Genomic DNA, 21,888 nt, shown 5'->3' with positions numbered 1-21,888 from the left:
TTGCTTTATGTTTCAGATGTTAAGCAATTTGCCTGAGGTCACCCAGTCTGCCAACAGGAAAGCCAGGATTTGAACTGTAGGTTGAAAGTGATAAAGCAGCAGAATATTGTTGAGAGCCACAGCCAAGTCGGGATGGCGCATGGCATTTTGCCAGAGGGAGTGGTTAAGAGGTGACGCCAGCAATCCATTAAGATGATAATTGCTGTGACTGGATTGAGTTGTATATGGACCCAGCAGTCCGGCAATAGGGCAGCTCCAGGAATAGGGCGGCTCCTGCTGCCTCGGCCCCTACTTTGGAGTTCCCGTTGAGTTCTCCCGGGTTCCTTGAGTTTGTGTGGAGCCCAGTGGAGGGTGAGAGAGTTCCCAGGAAGTGCGCTGTGGAGTGCTGGTAGAGTTCAGGCAATAAAGTAGTTCCTGTTTGAACCTACAAGTACCTCATGGCGGCTTGGTTATTTTGTGCCCAGCCAGACTGCAGCAGAATATCCCCCACTGTCCCCACATGTGGGACACAAAGACACTGATAAAGAAGATGCTTAAGTTCCCTGGATGCTGGCCTAAAGCAGGCATGCAGTATCAGTGGGGTGAGGGGCTTACAGCCCAGGTCTAGATCCCCCTGGGGCTGGGTGTGAGCAGTGGCTGCTATTAAAGACCTGGGGCCTCACCTGTGGACTTGGGATAACAACAGCAACAGTGCTGGGATCCAACATTGATTGAAGCTAACTACAGCCTTGATTTTCCTCATCTCTGAATTAGGAATGACAAGAATAATGATGATTTATAAAATGATAAAATTTATAAAATGATGATTTATAAAATCTCTGTTCTAAGAGATATACACACCTCAGTCTTCCTGGTTGGTAGCTTAGAAATATCAACAATAAATGATATGAACCATTTAGTGACCACTTAAAGGACATAAGTGCCTGGTCTATGGGATTCATCCACACATCTCAGATTCACTCTCCTATGGATGGAGGGTAAGGAATCATATCGTAAGTGACAGCTAACATTTACTGAGGATTCCCAGTGCTACGGGTCCTCTTCTGAGAATGCTCTGTTCAACCACAAGACGCCCAGCCTCCCTCGAGCCCTGTCTCTCTAGAGTGATGTCTTCCTCCCCCCCACACCTCATCTGCTCCCCCAGGTGGCTCCTCCAACAAAGTGCAGTGCTGTCCCACCTCACAGACTGCTGAGACTTGCCTTCTGCCAGGCACGCCTTTCCCTGTGGGACTCACTCCCTGACTCCTGTCACCTCCCTACTCACAGGTCCTCTCTGGTGAGACATCCCTGTCCACCCTGGTTAAAGCCAGGGCCTTTGATGGTGCCTGGAACACAGCAGACAAGCAGCAAGTGCTTGTTTGATCCATGTTCAGTAAACGGGTAGCGACTGACACAAGGTGCCGTTTCAAATTGGGTCCCCAGGGGCAGCCTTCTAGCTGACACCTTTAACAGACGTAGGAATGAGTGCAAAAGCCCTCTGGAGACCCACGGGATGGGCACCCCATAGGAGGATGCACAGCTTGGAGTGTTTAAAGGTGGAAGGGCAGCCTTGCTGGCCAAGCCCAGAGTGGAGGGCAAGGGTGGGTCTGAGGTCAGTGGGAGACAGTGGGGACAGCAGAGACCTTGGCTGGGAGGCAGGGGCATTGCTGGACCTCAGGAGACCCACAGGACTTGAGGACCTGGCTTGGGTCTTTAACACAGTCCCTCTCACCCTTGTTAGCAGGTGAGGCCCCCAGGTAGGTTATCCTGCACCACTTGACACCCACTTATGCACTAATCTGCTTTGCGGGAGGGGTGGATGGAGTCTGGCGCTGCCCCGAGTGCTCTAGATGCCCGTGCCCCCCAGGCATGACCCCAGCTCCCATCCCCAGTGACCCCTGGAGTACAGACTGAGCTGGGAGCCTGAGGACAATCTGAAATCACCACTTTTATTTTTTGGCAGGCCTTGAAGGAAGGTCGAGATAGGATGGAAGGGGTCTTACTGGCCTAGGGGGACATTGGGGCCAGCTCCACCTGCTGCTCCAAGTCCTCTTCGTTGCGGGGGGAAGGGAGCTGGTGGCCAGCCTGTGGGCAGTGGAGGTCAGGCTGCGGTTCCCGGTGTCCTGTGAGGCACCCCGCATCCGCCGCCCCTGACCACCCTGCTCCTCACGCCCCTCTACGGACTCTGCCTGCCTCCCTCTGCTCCTACCTCTTCTCTGCGGACCTCAGGGACTTTGGCACTCCCGGTTTGTCCCTCGAATTTCTCAAACTCTGCCTTCAGCCTGCGGGGACCAGGCCGAGGAGCCGAGGGTGAAGAGTGAGAGTCAGGGGGGCGTTAGGAAGCCAGAGACGGGCCCAAAGACCCCGCAAGGGGCACCCACTCACCCAAGCTTCTCTGCAGGGGCGCCCTGAACTTCCCGGGCCGAGAGCAGCCGTTGCTCCACCTCCTGCAGCCTGGCCCGAAGCATGGTCCCTATGGGTGGCCGGGCATCAGCGCTGCGCCCACTGCTGGGGTCCCCACCGCCCACCCAGCTGCAGGCTCACTCTCTGCCAGCAGCTGCTCCTTGCTGCGCTCTAGAATGCCAATCTCCTGGGCCAGTCGCTGCTCCAGCATCTGCGGGGACAGAGAGACCTGTCACTGGTCTGCTCTTGGCTGCATCGCCCACTCTCTCCCTTTGTGCTTCTGACACAAAAGATCTGATGACCAGGCTGGGTCTTTAATAAGGTCCCTCTAATCCCTGTTTTCCAGACCCTTACCTACCGTCGGCCACTCACTCATACCCTTATTAACTCAACCTGCAGTTTCTGGGTGGCTGGAGACCTACTTCTCCCCAGGGCTGCCCCATGTCCCTGTGTATCTCTCATTTCTCCCCCAGCCACATTGTCCTCCATTCCCCCGTTTGCTGTTCATCAAACTTCTCAAACTTCCCAGGCAGAATTCCGCCTCAGGGCTCTGCACCAGGCTTTCCTTCTGCCAGGAACACCCGCACCCACACAGTGCCGGGCTTTGTCCCTCACTCCCTTCAGTTCTGCTCTCAGATGGTCCTGCTCAGAGGCCTTCCCACTGGTACAGGACCTGCCCAACCTGCTTCCTTGGTAGGATTCTGGGTATGCTCCAACCAGCCAGCTTGGGGTGGCAAACATGGGTTCACCACAGCCTCTCTCTGCCTGGGTGCTGCCCGAAGCACCCATCAACAGCTGGAGGAAGGCTTTCTCCAGGTTCCCATTTGCCACCGCCAGGTGAACTCTCTCTAGGTGAGCAGGAGGGAAGCAGGATCTGCAGGCTATGGTGACAATCCCCAGGGATGCTGGACGTGACGGTGGTGCGTGGTGAAAAGTGTCCAGATGTGAGGGGAAAGGTGAGCAGAGTCAGGGACTATCACATGGCATTGGGCCTGAGTAGGGGCGGGCGCTGGGCCAGTCCGCAGGGACCCTGAAGCAAGGGGGGGAGTGGCTTTGGTTGCAGGCAATCATGGCTTACATGGAACTCCCAGAGGTCCTTGTGCTGGTCCATCAGATCCTCCAGCTGCTCTTCCACATCCAACCTGAGGACGGAGACCCAGGAATGAGATCCCAGGCTAGACCAACACCCAGCGTGGCCGGATCTGGTACTCCTCATGCCTAGGCCTTCAGACCACCGCCCCTGCTCTCTCTGCTGGAGTCCCTTCATGGGCTTTACCCTCCAGCCTTGGTTCTAAAGTCTGTCTCCTCTTCCAATAAACATTTCCTGAGGCAAGTCCCACTCTCACTCCACCCAATGGCCCTCTAGACCTCAGGCTTTGGAGTTACCCCAGGTTTCTCTCTTTGTGATTCTGAGATCAGAGAGTTGTGGACAGGAATGGGCTCCTGCACCACCTTCAGTCATATTCTCTGACTGAGCCAGGAATGGGCTCCTGCACCACCTTCAGTCATATTCTCTGACTGAGCCAGGAATGGGCTCCTGCACCACCTTCAGTCATATTCTCTGACTGAGCCCCTCTCTCCAGCAGGAGTGGGGGTGGGGCATCTCTTCACATTTACCCACTGCCTTGCTTCTGTGGGACGTGGACCTTCATGGGCCTCTGTCAAGACCATCATTCTGCTCTGCCTGTTCCCAACAGAACTGTGCCTTCCCAAGAAACTTTATTAGGGGTGTGGTAATTTAGTAAAATGCATTCTAAAATCCTGACTTGAAGCCTACAGATTCTACTCCACTGTGACCCTGGACAAGTTTACTTATTCCTTTTTCTGGGTCTAGTGGTATATTATGCTAGTGGTATATTGTGAGGATTAGGTAAATAAATGAACATAAACATTCACCAGACTGCATGCTGTGTGGTTAAGCATACACACACATTAAGTACCTATTATCAAGTTTCTCTATGCAATTAAAGTCATGGTGTCCCGGGACATGGGACTTTTTTCATAGGACGGTGCTAAGTAAGATTCGAAGAGAAGAATGGATGAACAATTAACTGGATGGATGAGTGGTTGTAGGAGAGATGATGAGCAGAGGGACGATGGTTCAATGGAGAAATAATGGAAGGACTGTGGAAGGACGGATAGATCTTTGGATGGGTGGTTGGGGAAGAAATAAATGGCTAGATGAAGGGATAATGGGAAAGGTGTAGAGAGGATGAATGCCTGGTTGGATGGGTAGAAGAGGATTAGACGGGAGATTGAAGGTATGGCCATTGGACGATGCAGCTGGCTCTCTGGGTAGGTGAATGGATGAATGAGTGATCGGGGGCGGGGCAGATGGACAGGCAGGTGAAATGATGACTGGGGACCTACAATGAGCAGACAGATAAATGAATGGATGGATGGAAGAGCTGGATGGGTCATAGGGAGAGACTAACAACAGTGGGTGGAGTTTATTTGACAAAGAAGTTAGTAACAAGTTTCTAAACTGTTCAATCACTCTTATTGACACCATTTAGAAAACTAAATGACCAGGGAAGTTTCCTCTGGATGCTGTACTACAGAAAGGGCCATGGGGGGTATGGAGTCAAGATTCTCCATCCTCACTCTTGCTCCCTCCTCCTCAGGGTGGAGAAGGAGTTGGGCAGAGCTGGGGTAGGCCTCTTACCTCGGCGCCTCACTGTCCCTCTCCTGGCAGTGCTGCCGGAGGATCATCACTGCCTCTGTGGAGAGAGGAACCAAGATGGCGCTGTGAGAGCTCTTGGGGGCCCAGGGTTGGGAAAAGGCGAGGGGCCCCATATCACGCTGGGCACTGGGAGGTACTGAGAAGACTCGGGTGTGTATGTCAAGTGAGGAGGCAAGCCAGGAGGGATTTGAGCACAACAGGGACTTGGGTTTCAGTGGGAAGGACTCCTCTGGCTGCTCTGGGGACTGGGTTTCTGTGAAGTGGGGTTAGAAGGAGGAACATGAAGCAGCAGGTACATACCTTGCTTTTTGCTCAAGACCTCCTCGATGTGCACCTTCTCTCCATTCACTGGAAAGCACAACGACACTTTTAGTTCCTTGGGGCCACATCCCATGTCCCCTTCATGTCAAGGGCAAAATCACATGGGAGTGATGGCATGGCCCCAGGAGAGGCAGGATATGTTCTTACTACCTCTGTACCCATCTCCCCCGGGGAAATTCCTGACCCCGCTTCACCTCAGGGACCACGTTCCCTGTAAGTGCCAAAGGAGTGAGCACCCTGAAGCCTGTACGGAGTTTACACTGAGGAGAGAGAGGACCATAAAGAAGTCAGTGACCTGTCAGGTGGGAATAAATGCTTTGAAAAACGGCAGATCAATCAGGAGAGTGAGAGGAACAGAAAGAGGGTGGGAGTCTAATTTTAGACGATCCCATCAAGTTGGGCCTATTGGGCTGTTCCAGCTGAGAGCTGAAAGACGACGTCACAGAGCAAGAGGCAGTCTGGACTGGGAGGGCTAAGAGCTTTGCCAAGGCCCTGAGCCATTGCAGGAACACCAGCAGTGGTCACAGGATCTCTGGGCCCCTCTTTTGTCCCCACTTACAGGAATCTAGTTCCTTACACAAGACCTCCCGGCGAGCTTGGGTCTCTCCTAGTTCCTCGTTGGCTTTCTTTGCTGGGCCAAAGGAAGAAAGAAAGCAGACTGTGTTAGGGCAGCCTCTGGCCTTGCTGTGCTACCACACACCAAGACATGTTCTCTCCAAACAGCCCTGGAGGGGCCTGGCTTTTACAGTGGACCCGGGGGCATTCAACATCCAGGCCTCTCCTGCTGGCCCAGCTGGCCAGTCAGGTTCCCCAGTTTACCTTGCTGAAGCTCATTGATCCTGTTAATCAGATCCCCAATCTGTGGCTCCAGGCTTCCCTCTAAAGAAAGGAAGAAGGATTGAGTGGGAAAAGACAGATGCCTGGCCGTGCAGGGCAGGAGCAGGGGGTGGTGTGTGCTGGCCCTGGGCCTCTGCTGCTATCAATCAACAGATATTTACTGAGCCTCTGCTGTGTGCTGGGACTGTACCAGGCGCCTTGCAGGGTTTACATTCTGGATGGGGGAGAAGGATATTGAACAGAGACATATGAGTGAGTTGGGGTGGCAGTGGCTGCGGTGCAGGGAAATAACCCGATGGGAGGTGTTGAAGAATGACAGGGTAAAGGCTGCTTCTTGAGATTTGAAAAGTCCAAGTCAAGTGGGGTCTGTGGGGGGAGAGCGTGGGGAGGAAACCGTTCCAGCAGAGGTGCCCTGCGGTAGGAGTCGGGGAGGCTTGTGTCCCAGGCAGCAGGGAGGGGCTGGTGTGGTGGAGTCTAGCCAGCAGGTGGAGAGGAGCAGGAGGAAGTGGGAGGGGAGGTCACTCAGGGCCCCTTGGGCCGTGGAGGCCATAGATGCCATCCTGAGTGAGCCAGGAGCCAGTGGAGGCTTCCTGGATGGCCCACCCTGGGAACAGCTAGGCAGAGCAGGTAGCTTCTGCTAACCTGGACTCTGAGGTTGGCCTCCTGAGAAAGGAGAGCAAGGCTTTCATGTTGCAGGTGGCAGCTGGCCAGCTCCCCGGTGACAGGGAGATCACTGTCCCTTTAGGAGTCACCTCTCACTTCTCAGTCCCTGTTTCAGTGCACTGTAGGGAGAAGTCCCATCCCTCTCTGGCTCCATGGTGGGTAAACTGAGTGGGCAGAGCTGAGCGTAAAGCTGCCCCACCCTTGGCAGGCCTCACTGCCAACCCAAGACAGTGTGGAGTTAATATAAACTCAGCTTGGGTTTTCTGAGATCACCAACTCCTCCACCTGTACCTTTCAGAGAGTGGGCCTCTTTGCAGTGCTATCACATCTGACAAGTCTCTGGGGGCTGAGGGGTCCTTTGTTTTACTGGAGAAGGTTGGGTCATCTTCTTACAGGGTCAGTCTAGGCAGGGGCCCCAAATTCTTCTGCAGGAGCCACAGGATGGGGGAGGGGCTCCCTTTTGTTTGGCGTAGACCAGTGGAGCTCAGCATCCAAAGCTGAGAATGGGCTGGGGTCTAACCTCAGCCTCCCCAGCGCCAGCACTCTGCTCCAACCCTGATGTGGGTACCTGCAAGCTGGCCCCAGGCCCTTTGCAACATGGCCACTTGCTGCTTGTACATCAAAGGGAAGACAAAGGAATATTTGCCTAGGAATGTATTTGTTTTCAAGTCTCTGTAAAGATACTTAACAACTTAAAAGCAGCTGTTGCTCACCCAAGGAAATGGCTGACTGGTGTGTGTGTGTGTGTGTGTGTGTGTGTGTGTGTGTGTGTGTGTGTGTAAGCAGAGTCGGTTTTCCATTCTCTTAGACTTCCTGAATTTTGGAGTGTGGGGCTCTCTTTTTGGTTCAAGGTTGTGAGTAAAGGGATCCGGGTTGGAAGCATGTTTATGATTCAAGGTTTAGATCCTAGACACAAGACCTTTTTGAAGTTTCTTCACGATTGCCAGCAAATCTCCCGTCTTCTTTGAAGACTTGTCCTGCCCTGTGGAGATGAAAACTAGAATTACAGGATTCAAGGAGAGAGAGAAGGGGTGGAGGGAAGGTCCAGGCCCATCTGGAAGGGGAGGAAGGAAGTTCCTGTGGGCTCTGTGGACAGTTCTGGGTGGAAGCCTAGGCTACGCAGATGGTCACATTTCCAGACAAAGCAGGTCCCCTGCAATAGTACCCCTGTCTTTTGTCCCTGAAGTTCAAGGGTGTGCTGGATGAAGCAGAATCTCTAATAACCACTTTTCTCTTAATGAAACTCATGAATGAGAGCAGGGGGTGTTTGCTACTGCTGCTCTTCAATGTTATTCTGAAGGTCAACCAATGCAATCGGGCAGACAAGGATATGCATGGTTGCTAACATTAGTAAAAATAACCACGGGATGTTATAAGCCTCTTGAGAACATAACACTACTAAAGGGGAATCTCCCCCCCTATAATAAACAAAATAAAGGGAATCACCCCAGGCTTCCTTATCTTAATACTACTTCAAAGGAAATACAAAGGGCTGGTGAACATTATAAATGACACCTTTGGAGACATTATCATCATTATCATTATCATGCAGGCTGTGAGAAACTGCAGGAAAACCTGTTTTCTTCAACAAATAAACTGTGAAAATAAAGGATCAGGAAAACTCTATGTTGAAAACCTTGTACTGAGGCAGGTATCCATCAACATTCAACCAATAGGCCTTATTTGGATCCCGACTGAAACAAAGGCACTTTTCACCATATATACTTCTGTATACATTTTAACATGGAGACTTTATTACTTTTAAATTTTAAACAACAACCACAAAACCCACAGGAAAATATTAGCACTTTCAAAACATCTTAAATTCTTTAAACCAATGAGAAAAGGTCAAGACCCAGTGACCATTTCTCCCCAAGGAAAATGAGGCAGAAAAGCAGCCCATACACACGTACAGTAGCAAAAAAGTGAACACAGAAATGCTTTCCCACAACAGCATCTAGTGAAATGCCTCTCTCCTTCACACTCTAGGAACCCCTACTCCCAACCTCAGAGGTCATAACTGTTACAAGCCATTTAATTCATAATCAAACATATACTCCATTTTCTGTGGAAATGGTAGTAAGTTTTACATGATTATACACATTTTGTATTTTTTCATTTGACAATGTATACTGGTGATCTTATTATTTTTAGCGGCCACATAATGTTCCACTGCCTGGATATACCATAATTTAAGAGCAGTCTCCTACTGATGGACTTCTAGGCTGTTTCCCTCCTTTTGTTATTTACACACAGTGCCACAATGGCCACCCATATTGCTTTTCTTAGCTGCTGGAACAAAGTACCATAAACCAGGCCTTCCCTCCTTGTCTGTCACCAGATACTATTCTCTCTGTGTAGATCTTTGTGCCCATATTTCCTTCTTCTTATTGAATTATAACACACCTTATCATCTCAAATAGTTGTACCTGCAAAGACCCTACATTCAAGGCCACATTTTGAGATTCTAGTGGGTATAAAGCTCGGGAGGAGCTCAATTTTACCTAGTACACCATCCCTGCACATCCTTCTTTGTGTTTGTATTTGTGTGTATTTAACTAGATACCCCGAAAACATGATGCAGAGGCCACCTGTGGCAACAAAGGTTATGCTTAATATTTAAACTGGCTCATATTATGAACTTGCCCTCCACATTTTTGAGGCCCACAAAGGAACCTTCCCCCTACTCTTACCTGCCAACTATAATTTTCAACCCCGTTCCTTTTTTGCCCATCTGATAGGCAGAAATGGTGTTTCATTCCACATCTTGCGTTAATATCAAGGACTTCCTCATCTCCTCTGCATCAGAAATTCCACTCTGAGGAACACATCTTAAGGAAATAGTTAAGAATGATGGGCAAGGAGTTTATTGCTTCAATATTTGAAATCCTAAATTAAGAAGTGACCTAAAGATTGCTTAGGGGTTTAGTTAACTACAGCCTATTTGTAGGATGAAATTCTCTAGTGGTTTAAAAATCATATTGTAAATCAGAGTTTTGTAACCTGAGCTTATTTTGTTGAAGTGTTTGATGGCATCTCTACCTTCACCTTCTTTACATTCTTTGGTCTGGCCTGAAATCTTTTATAAATTAGTTTAATTGGGCATTTTAATTTGTAAACTACTTAAATAATGAACAAATGCAGAACATGGAATTAAAAGTCTCCTATCACCAAGAGCCTCTTCTCCAAGTCATCCCCTTCCCAGAAGTAAATGGCCAGCAATTTAGTGATAGTTCAACTGTTCAGTTCTTGCTAGTAACATTCTAAGAAAGTTCATGCACCACAGAAATACGTGAAGTTAAGAATGGCACTCCCCCTTCTCTCCCTGGCCCTCCATCTCTCCGCCCAGATACAATCACACTGAGCTGGTAGTCTCCTCTTGAGACATTTTAATCATTAAAATATTCTTAATTTTTAGAAAGGAAACCAAAACTACTTTAAGTAACAAGGAGAAGTGTTTGTCAATGTTTTAAGATTTTGTGAGCAATTTCAAATGCACATGAGAACAAGGACGCCATTGTGGACTCCAAGGTGCTCACGGCCCAGAGCTGACAAGTGTGATTATTCACCCACTTTCGCTTCAGCTTCTTTCCTTGTGTTCAAGTATCTTCAAGCAAGCCGCAGGCGCCTTGCCATTCATCCCCAGGCATAATTTTGAGACATTTTCTAGAATAACCCTAGTCCTAAAATCACACCCAAAAAGGTGAAAAATCATCATGTAATATCACATAATGCTCAGACACATATAATGTCCCCCAATTGTCCCCTGTCTTTCCTAGCTGGTTCTGGCAACTATTTCTGCAAAAGCTCACCTGTGTATTTCTTCCCTGCAATGTTCTAGTGCTAGACATGAGGCCAAGAGAAAGAGATATCCATCTTTTAAGGAATCTAACATCTTGTAAATGTTTAAAAGTTGCATGTGACAGCAGGAAGCAGCCTGTGAAGTATGAATCCCCTTTGAAACATTTTATTTTGAAATAAATTTCACATGTAACAAAAGTTGTCACAACAGGCCACAGTGCTCCCATTTGCTCTTCTATCAGATTCCCCATTGTGAGTATTTCTGAACCACGAGTCGCAGTCATTTGGTCCATCACTCTTTTAATATTCCAGTGTATGCTTCCTATATACACAGGACTCCACCAAGTAACCACAGTACGACCATCGAAATCTGGATATTAATATTGATCCAGTATTAGTATATGAGCCTCAGATGCCATTCACTTTTCCCTCTTTCCCCCTTGTATTTTAGAATCACACAGTAATACCTACATTTTTTGAAAAGAAAAACAAAACAATAGATCACAGAAATGCCTCTGCTCTGAACCATCCCCAAATCCTAGTCCCCTGTCCAGAGCTACCAGCTGGGCTGTATGTTTTCTTCATTTCTTGTGTTTAACACACTAAAGGCGATACCTGACCATCTCCCTCTTCACTAGTGATGATGACTTCCTTTGGAGCTTACTGTCAATGAACAATGATCATATCCATTTAGAAGTTATTTTTTCCGCTTCTTAAAAAATAACCCACCTACGGGCACCCCCAATGTACATGAACATACCGAGATTTAGCAATTGCTGAATTACTCCTTGTATTTTGCCTCCATTAATGACATTCTGAAGACCACTCCTGGTTCATGCAGCTGTCCCCTCTCCTACATCAACCTAGCATGGTGACTGAGATGATACTACACACATGCTGCCAAACTGCCCCTAGCAAAACCTTTCTGGTCAGTTCTCCTCTTAGGCAAAAGAAAGCCTGTTATCTCCACAGAGTAATCAATGCCAGATATTATCCCTTCCTTTATAAAGCCAATTTGATGGGTTAGAAATGGTAACTTGATGATTTTCAATTTTTTCCATTGCTGATGAAGTTAATCATAACTTTAACTGAGGAATTTGAAAGGTTGATATTAAAAATTTTTTAAAAAATCAGTGGCCTCGATATTAAAAGCCTAATAAATGGGATCTATTTGCATCTGCCTTATTTCTATCCTTTTTTTTGAAAGCTGGACTAATCTAAGACAATAATCTGTATTCAAATTATTTCATTATTCACACAATTAAAAAATTACTGAGCACCAACTATGTGCCAAACATTGTTTCAGGTGCTAGAAAACAGCAAGGACCAGTCTCGGTTCTCATGAGGCTCACATCCTAGGACAGATAATAGACAAGAAGATCATCATCATTTTGATGTCTGCATAGGTGAGTCTTGTAAGTTGCAGCCTGATGTGCTTATTCATACAGAGGGGTGAAGGGTGTGCAGGAAGGGGAGTTAGAGATAGAGGAAAGCTGGAACTCAGACCCGTGAAGCAGAGTGACAGGTACTAAGGCGTTCATCATGCTCTTTTTCTTGACTTTGGTACATTCTGAAAATTTCTTTAACACAAAATCACTAGCAGCATCTTAGTACATTACTTAAGCCCTGGGAAGTTTTTTTGTTTGTTTGTTTGTTTTTTTCCCCCTTCCTTTTGGCTAGATTGTAATTTCCAAGAGTCCCCGGGCCATGCCACCTCCCGATCACTACTCTGGATGAGCTATTATGATTAACTCAAAGCCAATTTGAGAAAAGCTGTGGAAAAGCCACTCTCATTAGGAGATTTAAGAATTTTTGTAAAATGCGATCTAGGCTTGGTATGAAATAATGACACTGGAGAATAAGCTAATTTTCTTAGAGGTGGCAACAGCTGGGTGAGTTTTGCTAGAACATCCCTTCCCGGTTTTGTTTGAAGATATGCACACCGAATTACTTACTACAAAACACCTAAGCAACATGTTTAACAAAGTTGACGAGAGTTAATCTGGGTGAAGAGACTGTGCATGTTACTTAATGCCACGGTGTGCAACGGCTTTCTTTCAATAATAAAAGGTTTAAAATTTCATTTTTAAACTACTGCTACCCTAGTCGTTACTGTCGAGGGTCCGAGCCCCTCCCTGCAGCCCTGGCCGCAGGCGCCCACCGTGGACCCTCACGCTACCTCCAGCGGGCTCCTGCGCTTCGGGCTCTTCGCTCAGAGAACCCAGCTTCTCTGCCATTTTCCAACGCGGGGTTTGTTTGTGCACCTGGGTCGACGATAAGTTAAAAAAATAACACCCACGTGAGGGCGAAGGGCAGTTCGCTTGGGACCTGGCACATTCACTCCATCCGTTGACCTGGGGTGGAGGAACAACGAGTATTGGCTTTGAGCAGGCGCACGGTACCGGGCGCTCCTGCCGGACAGTTAGCACGCATGCGCACCACTGCGAGGCAGTAACAGGTTCAACAGGAGCAGGACTAGGGCACCGGCGGTTAGGAAGGGAGGGAGGGAGGGTGGGGAGGACGGGAACCACACACAAACCAAGGAGGTCTCTATTCAGGATGCTTTTGTTGTGGCAGGTTGCCAAAGTCTGGGATAAATACGTATGTGCCATAAGAGTTTGAATCCCGTTCTAGTTGCAAAACTTCATTAAATAGCCTATGAGACAAAGTTATGACCATTTCATAGAGAAGTACAACGAGCCTTAGACACTAAGGGCACCTCCTATGCAAAAAATTCCTGATCCTGGCCACTGTCTGAGACCAGGCACTACATGTCCTCTTTTTCAAGGGAGGCTACCTTCTCATAATTATTAGAAGCAGTCAATGTAGACCAAAGTAGCTTACTTTCTGGTAGGGTACAAATGAACACAAATACATGAAGGGCAAAGGAGTATCCTTAGGGGCTTGGTTTTAAGCCTTTTACGTACAGTTTTTTTTTTTTTTTTTTTTTTCTCTTTAAAACACCCTTCAGGTCAGTTCCAGGTACAGGCTGACCCTTTATTCCCAGTTCTAGAGCTCCTTTGGGCCACCCCAGAAATCCTGGCTGCCCTGGACACTCAGAACTGACAGTCCAATGAGGAGACAGATTTAGGAAGAGGTTTAAGGGGACAGCCCCTGACAGAGGCTGGGGGAGGTGAGGCAGAGGGTGGGCAGAGCCTTTTCCCAGGGCTGGAAGAGCAGCCTGTATCTCTGGCTGCTGTCACTCGTCTCCCATTTGTGGGCAGTCCTTGGATCTTGCCTGCCTGCCCAGGGAGACAGGGAGCAGCCAAAGACAACCGATCCACCCACACTTCTAGGTCAGAGACCCAAGATGGTCACTCTCAGCAGTCTGGGAGCACCACCATTCAGAGTCCAGTGAATAAGCCATTATGGGGAGCTTGGTCCGTAGAGGTGGCTGGGGGTGTGGAATACTTAGGTGGGTAACGAATGAAGAGCCGGTCCTCTTCTTTCCTCACCCAGCGCAGAAGTTTGGTCACTACCAAGATGGCACCTGCCTTTGTCACCAGGGGGCTGAGGCAGGTATAGAGCTCAAATTTGGAGGTCACCTGGGGGTTTGAAAGGAGACAGAATCAAAGGCGCAGTTGGCCGTGGATAATCCTACCCACCCAAACCCAGCCCCAGGTTTACCTCCTGTAGCTTAGAAGTATCTGGCAACAATTCCTACCTGGTACTCCCTGAACACTCGGCTAAGGCGGGTAACCTGATCTTACTATGTCATAGGTGGGTCAAGGGTTCTCAGTTGGGTCTAGGGGTCAGCTGGAACTAGAGGCTTTAACAGGGATGCTGGCTATTGGTGTGTGTGTGTGTGTGTGTGTAAGAGTGTGTGTGTGTCTGTCTGTCTCGGCGGGTATGTGGTTTATTCTCTGGCCCTTGATTTGCTTATCTGTGGACTGGAGATAATATTAACAACCGTGCTTAATACTCAGTGAGCAATTATTATTTAGCAGGTCTTGTTTTAAGTTCCACACTGCTATGTTTTCATCATTTAAGGCCTGGGCATGATATAAAGAGGAACTCACTCTAATCTGCACAATAGCCTGAGATCTGACCCCACCATATCACTAGCACCTTTTCTGTGTCATTCCACCGCTCTCGCATGGCTCCATCTGTCCCATGTCTCAGCCACCTTGGCCTTTCCTTGCTGTTCCTTAAACACAGGCAGGCCCAGCCCCACCGCAAAGAACTGGAAGAATGCTCTCGCTCTGCTAGGTGTGCTCTTCCTCCAGACACCACATGGCTTGCTACTTCTCTCCACTTGAGGGCCATCTCCTCAGCAGACCTCCTCTGACCACCTGATTTTAAATACTGGGCCTCCCCTATCTTGGTTTTTAAATGCCAATCTCCATTAAAATGTATAAATGTTCACTTTAATCTTGGAAAAATGGATGAATCCAGGCCTGGTGCAGAGTCAAGTAAGCAGAGCTCACAGCAGACAAGACATGGCAGGAGACACGGGCATCAGCCTAGCTAAATCAGGGGTCCCACTGGCTAAATCAGACAATTTCAGCACCAAAATAAATGCTAGGAAAACAGATTAGCCACTGAAAATTAAAGAAAAACCTCATGAGACTATATTAATATATAATTAAAAATTCAATGAATGGAACAAAGAAAAGTTCTTCTTTAACCTAGAAAGGGTGGTGGGGTTAGAAAAGGCACCATTGGGCAAACACTAGACTAATGACTACTGCAAAGTAGAATCATTAGCGGGTATTAAAATTAGTGGTAAAATTATAATGAAAAAGAAGACACTGGCATGAATGCCACAGATATTTACTAATTACAGAGGGGAAAATATTAACTTTATCATGGATAAATGTGGCGACACCCTCTTAACTAGGTAATCAAAGTCAATATCAACAAAAACAGGGACAAACCGGCATCACAATCCCTTAAGACAATGCAGAAAAGGGCACATCACCTCTGTGGGATTCTTACTCAAAAAGTTTGGCCTCAACTTACTCATGATAAAAAACCCAAGTTGAGGGACATTTTACAAGCTACATTTCTTCAAAAGTGTTAAGGTCATGAGGCAGGAAAGACTGGGAACAGTTCTAGAATGTGACCAGAGAAACATAATAAACAGGTTCAACGTATGATCCTAGACTGGATTCTAGACCAGTAAAAAGACGTCAATGGGAGACTTGGTAGAATCTGAACCAAGTCTATGGATCAACTGTTATTGAACCAATGTTAACTTCCTGCTTTTGATAAGTTACTGTGGCTTTATTAGATGGTAATCTTTGGTGACACTAGGAAAAGGGTTTCTTCATGTTACGTCTTTGTATTATTTTTGTCAACTTCAACTTCCAACTATGCCTAAAATTACTTGAAAATGAAATTTTTAAAAAAATTTAAAATTAAAATCCTCTGCCTAAAACAATGCCTAATACACAACAGATTTGCAATAAATTATTTAACAAATGTCAGAGCCTGGGGGACATGCCATTTCCAATGGGGTTTCCTTGACTGGCCTCCCCAAAGAAGTGAGGCAGGAAGGAGCCCAGGGAAGGAAACCAGATAGAGGGCCCAGCATGGGACTGAGGTGTGCTGGGGACTCAAGAAACCAAAACTGCAGTGGTGGAAAGTGGGGACTCGGGGGCTCAGTGATGGTAATGGGGTCTCCTGCAAGTCAGGATACTGGACTGGTTGCTAATGGGGGACAATAGGTAGAACAGTGGGGCTAACATGGGATTGCACACCGTGGTAAATCCATCTGCAGTTCGGAGATGTGTGTGATGGTGGGGACAGTGTTACAGACAGAGGCAGAGCCCAGGAAAAGGTCTAGTGCACTGGAGGGCAAGGAGCCTTCAAGTGGGACATTAGCTCACTCACAACTCACCCAGGCCAGCAGCGTCTCCTTCTCAGCCACGTGGTAAATGAGGCGCAGGGGTCGGGAGGTGCTATGCAGGCGGGCGTGCAGGCGGTGGTACAGGTCCGACAGCCGCTGCCGCTCCTCCTCTCTGCTGTATGGGGCCTCCAGCTCCGGGCTGCCATGGGGGAGGGAGGTGGAGGGCAAGGTGAGTGGAGGGCCTTCTTGGCTGGCCCGTCTCCTCTCTTAGGCTGACCATCCTTGTTGGACAAACTGTCCCACCCGGCCAACCACCCACAGGGTCAGGGCCCACCTGGTAAACTGGGGCAGCTGGCGGTGGTGGTCAGGGATGTCCAGTGGCTTATAAAGGAAGTGCCGGAGACCAGGTGCCCCCACAGCCTGCACACTGTAGGCAGGGGCATTGGCTGCTGGGGCATTAGAGAGGCTGGCAGGTTCCCCAAGGGCACGCAGGGCACCGAGGGCCCGCATTCCATCTTCCACCAGGCGCCGGCAGGCGGCCATGGCATGGAAGGCTTCACGGTGGGTGCCCAGCAGCAGCAGGCAGACGGGCATGGCATCCAGTCGGGCCACATAGGCATAGAAGAAACCATCGGGGTTAAAGCGGGGCAGGCATACAGGTGCCCAGGCCTCACCTGCCGCAAAGGCTGGTGCACCCACCCAGTCCAGCAGCAACTGCAGGTCTGCAGGGTCCAGTCGGCACTCAGCCAGCACATTGCGCTCCTGGGCAGCTGTTATCAGCCGGCCCCCAACTGCCAGCACTGACAGTGCCAGCCCGGGTGCTGTGCAGCGCCTCAGCAGGGCACCCAGGGCTTCCCGTAATGGGCGGGCAAGGGGCACGCAGCGCACGGCCCCTAGCAGCAGGGCACCCGGGTCCCGTTCCACACTGTCCAAAAGCCGGTCCAGAGTCCGCTCCGAGCCAGCCAGCAGGCGGCGGAGGTCATAGTTCTGCTTGTGTGCAAAGATGCGGGCCACACTTGCTCGTGTCAGAGTGCTCACGATCTGGGCGTGCACAGCCAGGAGCTCCCTCCGCAGCTGCGCTGCTGACTGAGGAGTCCTGGACACGGCCACCAGCAGCAGCGGGCCCTGCTGTAGGAACACCAGCTTGTGGTCCTCTGGGGAAGGAAGGGAAGGGACAGGGCGAGGGGTAGAGTTGTATCAGGACTGACTGGGGGTGGGGCGGAGCTCTTCTGCCCCCTCACCCCAGCACACAACACCAGGCCCAAGTCCCCACCACTGCTCTGCAGACACCTGCTGGGACAAGTATGAGCCGGGAACATTGGACCTTTGTAGAAATGTGATGGGATGTCAAGGGATGAGGAGGTGAGAACACAGCACCAAGTGGGCAGTGGGAGATGAAATGGAGCAAGAAGCCGCATGAAGGCAGGACACCCAGCCTCAGTCCCCACACCATGCCCTCAGGCCACAAGAGGGTATTCCTGAATCACTCAGAGCCCAGCGGATCAGTTACTCAGAAGCCAGCAGGCCTGAGAGATGGACCTCTGACAGCCAGACCCTGCCGGTCTGGACAGAGCCTCAGGTAGGCAGAGACAGATCTGCCCAGGGCTGGTCAGACAGACTCCAGCCAGCCAGCCACATTCCCAGTGGCTGCCTCCCATCCTGCTTCCCACCCCCTGGCTCACCAGCATAGATGGCGCGGATGGAATCTCCAGCACTCTGCACGAAGGACACGAGGGCTGTCATCACGCCCATTGTAGCCGACAGCGCCTCCACACTACCGTACCGTGAGTAGATGGGCTTGCCAGCCTCACTCAGCACAAACACATGCTTCCGCTGGCTGCGCCAGTCCTCGTCACTGGGGTCCCCGCCACTGGGGTCCCCGCCACTGGAGTCACTCTCCGGGCCATGAATGGGACTACTGTCGGAGGCTGCAGGACTCCAGTGCTCACTGGTACTGGATGGGGCCTCTGACTGGGGCAGTTGTGACAGGAGGCTGGGTGACTGGTCCTCGGCCTTGGATCCTGAAAGGAAGCCCCTGGTGGGTCATCTGCTTGTGGACTCCAACTAACCCAGGTTCCCCAAAACCCACCGAATCCTCACCAGTCCCAGTCCCACAGCAGCCCCTGAAGGCCAAGACCTCTGAGTATCTCCCTTGATGCCCTTCCCCTGCTCAGTGACTCCCAGAGATCGGATCTCCCTAAAGATGTCTTCCAGCATGGAGGTTCCAGTGATCCCCCACAACTGGAATAACCTAATATGCTGTCACTGTCACGGGCCCCTCTATGCCCCTGCAGACCAGTTACTCTTCTTTCAACAACCACCATTCTCAAGTCTTCTGAGCACCCCACTGTCTCTGATCATTAATATTCTCATTTTACACGATCCCCCATTAATTCCTATGAAGCTTTATTTATTTTCTTGGTATCTACTCATCCTTCAACGGCCACCATTACCATCCATAATACCTATGCTCCCTACCGTCTAACTCCCCTAGCCTGCTGACTGATGTCCGCTGATTCCTAATGACCCCTGTCAACTCTCCTGATCAACCAATTACAGTCCCAGTAATATTCATTAATTCTGCTGGTGGTTAGTTGCCATTAACACCCACTAACCCCCATTCCCTCCTGTTTAATTCCATTGAGATCCACTCACAGCCCAATAATACCACAGTATTATCCCTAACATCTTTAATGGCTGCCCCGACCCACAATTTGTTTTACTCCATGTCTACTCCCTGCATTCCACTAAAGACCATGGTTAACCTCCAATAACATATAGGACTTTCATGACCTCCTCTGCCCTTCCCCATGCCCATCATTTGCATTCACTAAATACCACAATCACTGTTTCCCTGCCACACCCACTGATTCTCATAGATGTCTACTAATTCACCCAATGACAGTCACTATTGTCCAGTTGCAACTACGTCTCTGCATTTTTTTTCCGTAAAATCCAGTGAATTTATATCCTCTCAGTAACATATGCCAGTACTCCCCAAACTCCAAATACCAACTACTCCCTCCCAATAATTGCCATTACCTGCCAATAATTTCTAAGTCTTAAACAACCCCACAATTTTTTTCTCAGTGATGCCTGCTATTTCTTCCTAAAGACTCTATTAACATCAACTAATTACAAGGTGATCTATGAGAAAAGATTCCTCAATGACTACTATTGATTCCTCAATGATACCTTTACACATCCACTAACATCTGTTTTCAAAATATTCCCCCTATTGATCCCAATTTTCCACATAATTTCACTGACTCCCCCTTCCCTACTAATCATCACTATTACTTGATGTCATTGATTCTTTAAAGACTTCCCTCAACAACCTTCTATTGGTCCTTCAATGACATAAATACTCTTGAGTACCCATAGACACTCATTAATCCCTTTCCCACTGCAATGACTTAACACCCTACCTCCCCCAATCTTTAGCTTCTAAATAGTCTTTCCTTTGACCCTGTTGACTTTCTTTTACAAATTCATTGGCCAAAACACCCTAAAGTCCCAAGACCCTCTTGGACCACAACTGTACTGTTCTTGAATCCTCAATGACATAAAAGCACACTGAATACATTCTGATTTCCCCAGAACTGAGAAGTTTCTCAGGTTAAGGGCCTTCCAATGCTAAAATGGAGAAATTGCTGGACAAACTGGGACAGTCCCTCATCATACCCCAAATTTCTCTCATCCTTCCTTATCTCACATAAGAGGATGCATCTGCCCCAGCCCACAGGATAGCACTCAGTGAATGTCAGCTGATACCCACTAACTTCCTTGTTATTTCTCGATGAGTCAAATTACACCAGTGAGCCAACTGTGCCCTCCTACTGAACAGGTTATGGTTCAGGCTACTTTCCTGAGTCCCAAGACTCCTCACAGGTCTCCAAAAGATCCTCCCTTCCCCTGTCCAACAATGACAATCCCTTGGGAGTTCTCCCAAGACCCCAGCGAGGGGAGGGCACACCTGTTTCCTCCAGGTCCCCGTCGTCTCCGGGATCGGGCACAGCCTTGTGAATCCCTCCACTGTCTCCAGTCTCTTCACTGGGGAACGGCAGGTCCTCCAAGCCTTCCTCGGCCCCGGGGGATGGGGCAGCAGTGTCCCCTCCGGCCTCCATCTGCACATCCCTGGAGGGGAGGGGAATCAAGGGTGACGGGCAGCAAAGGAAACTTAGAATCTTTTACAGAGCCAGGCCCCCTGCACACATCCCGAGCACTTGTTTCCCGTGTTTCCAACAGGATGAGACAGACATTCAAACCAGGACCAAATACTTGCACCCTCCAACACTTTCCATAGAGGGAGACTGCTGGGCGGTAGGAAACAAAGATGCGTAAACACCTGTTTCAACCCTGAATCTCCCCCGCCGGACACCGACACTTCCCGGAGCAGCAGCAGCATCACACTTCCGGGTGCTGCTGAGGGTTCGCCACACTTCCGGAAGCCACGCCTCACGGAAGACGCTTCCGATTGCAGAACTTCATTCTTTCCCCGTGGGGCCTCTTTCTCGCCGCCGATTAGCGTTCCCTCACCGTTCAGAGAGCGCGCGTCTCCCGGATCTACGTCGGACTTGGTCAGGAACCCAGTGAGCCCCTTTCGGACTCCTTCCCACTAACCCGGCGGAAGCGGCAAGTGGGGCAAGAGCTGCCCACTTGTCAAACTGTTGGCTGCCGACGTGAGGGGCACGGCTTGAGCTTAACCAATCGTGGAGCACAGAGGGCGGGACTCCCTGCCTTGTGGCCCAATCGAAAAGAGTTCTTTCTCTCCCTTCCGCCCGGTTCGGGTGGTACCCTCACAAGAACTGTGTTGACTGGCGTTTGTACTCGCCTATCCCTTGACTGACGTCTCTGAACGTAACGGGAGGCTCCTGCCGGTTTCTCTCTTTACTCGTATTTTGCATCTCCTAAGACCCAATCCACGGTCTCCATTAGGATACAGTGCCGGACCAACCAACGTGTTCTCTCAGAATTCAGGAAACTTCAATTTCTGTCCTTCCAGAAAGGGAGTGGCAGGGCATGGATGCTTGATGGACATTCGCCGCTTCTAATCGGAGTGCTGCGCACAGTCAGATCAGCCTTTAGGACTCGGACCCTCCAGTATCTCTGTCATTAGCCAATCCAGGGCTTCAGCGGCCTCCGTCTGCAACTCACAAACATTCTCGTGGTTCCAGAGAATGGGGTTGCGAAAGCAAAGCGCAGGACTCGTTCAGACCCGCAAAAGTGGGTGCTTACCACACTGGTGAAGACAGGAGCCGCACGCGGAGCCGAGCAGATTAGGCGCCCAGACCTAAAGGGGGCGTTTTGTGGGCGTGGCCTCAAGGGGCGTCTGCCTCCTCGTTGGCTGGGGACCGTGCCGCGCCCGTCTCTACGCGCCTCTATTGGTCGGCTGGACGGGGGCGGTGCC

The 21,888-nt window shown here is 49.6% G+C and overlaps 1 protein-coding gene across 2 annotated transcripts; it reads right to left on the bottom strand.

Annotated features, from left to right (window-relative positions):
• Nucleotides 1-8,685: 8,685 nt before the first annotated feature.
• Mon1b (MON1 vesicular trafficking associated B) lies at nt 8,686-21,099 on the bottom strand. 2 transcript variants are annotated; one of them, XM_077793230.1, is made up of 7 exons: nt 20,827-21,099; nt 20,455-20,615; nt 18,161-18,499; nt 16,813-17,632; nt 16,530-16,677; nt 14,143-14,232; nt 8,686-13,041 (listed from the first exon to the last, which is right to left on the bottom strand). In XM_077793230.1, the coding sequence occupies exons 2-7, from the start codon at nt 20,603-20,605 to the stop codon at nt 12,790-12,792; spliced, it is 1,800 nt and encodes a 599-aa protein (XP_077649356.1). In that variant the 5' UTR covers nt 20,606-20,615; nt 20,827-21,099; the 3' UTR covers nt 8,686-12,789. The 2 variants fall into 2 exon arrangements, with proteins under 2 accessions (XP_077649356.1, XP_026248793.1); XM_026393008.2 differs by lacking the exon at nt 8,686-13,041 and having other exon boundaries at nt 13,859-14,232.
• Nucleotides 21,100-21,888: the final 789 nt, after the last annotated feature.

This window comes from Urocitellus parryii, chromosome 15 (genome assembly GCF_045843805.1).
Source record: "Urocitellus parryii isolate mUroPar1 chromosome 15, mUroPar1.hap1, whole genome shotgun sequence".
NCBI classification, from domain to species: Eukaryota; Metazoa; Chordata; class Mammalia; order Rodentia; family Sciuridae; genus Urocitellus; species Urocitellus parryii.
Note: the sequence above shows the minus strand (reverse complement) of the source record. Positions and strands in the feature narration are given on the sequence as shown.

Coding starts and splice junctions, on each gene's coding strand:
- Mon1b (XM_077793230.1), bottom strand. CDS start 20,605: ATGGAGGCCGGAGGGGACACTGCTGCCCCATCCCCCGGGGCCGAGGAA. Junction 18,500..20,454: donor CGGGGACCTGGAGGAAACAG/GTGTGCCCTCCC, acceptor GCTTCCTTTCAG/GATCCAAGGCCGAGGACCAG. Junction 13,042..14,142: donor TGACCAAACTTCTGCGCTGG/GTGAGGAAAGAA, acceptor CCTCCACCCCAG/GTCAACGGATGGAGTGAATG.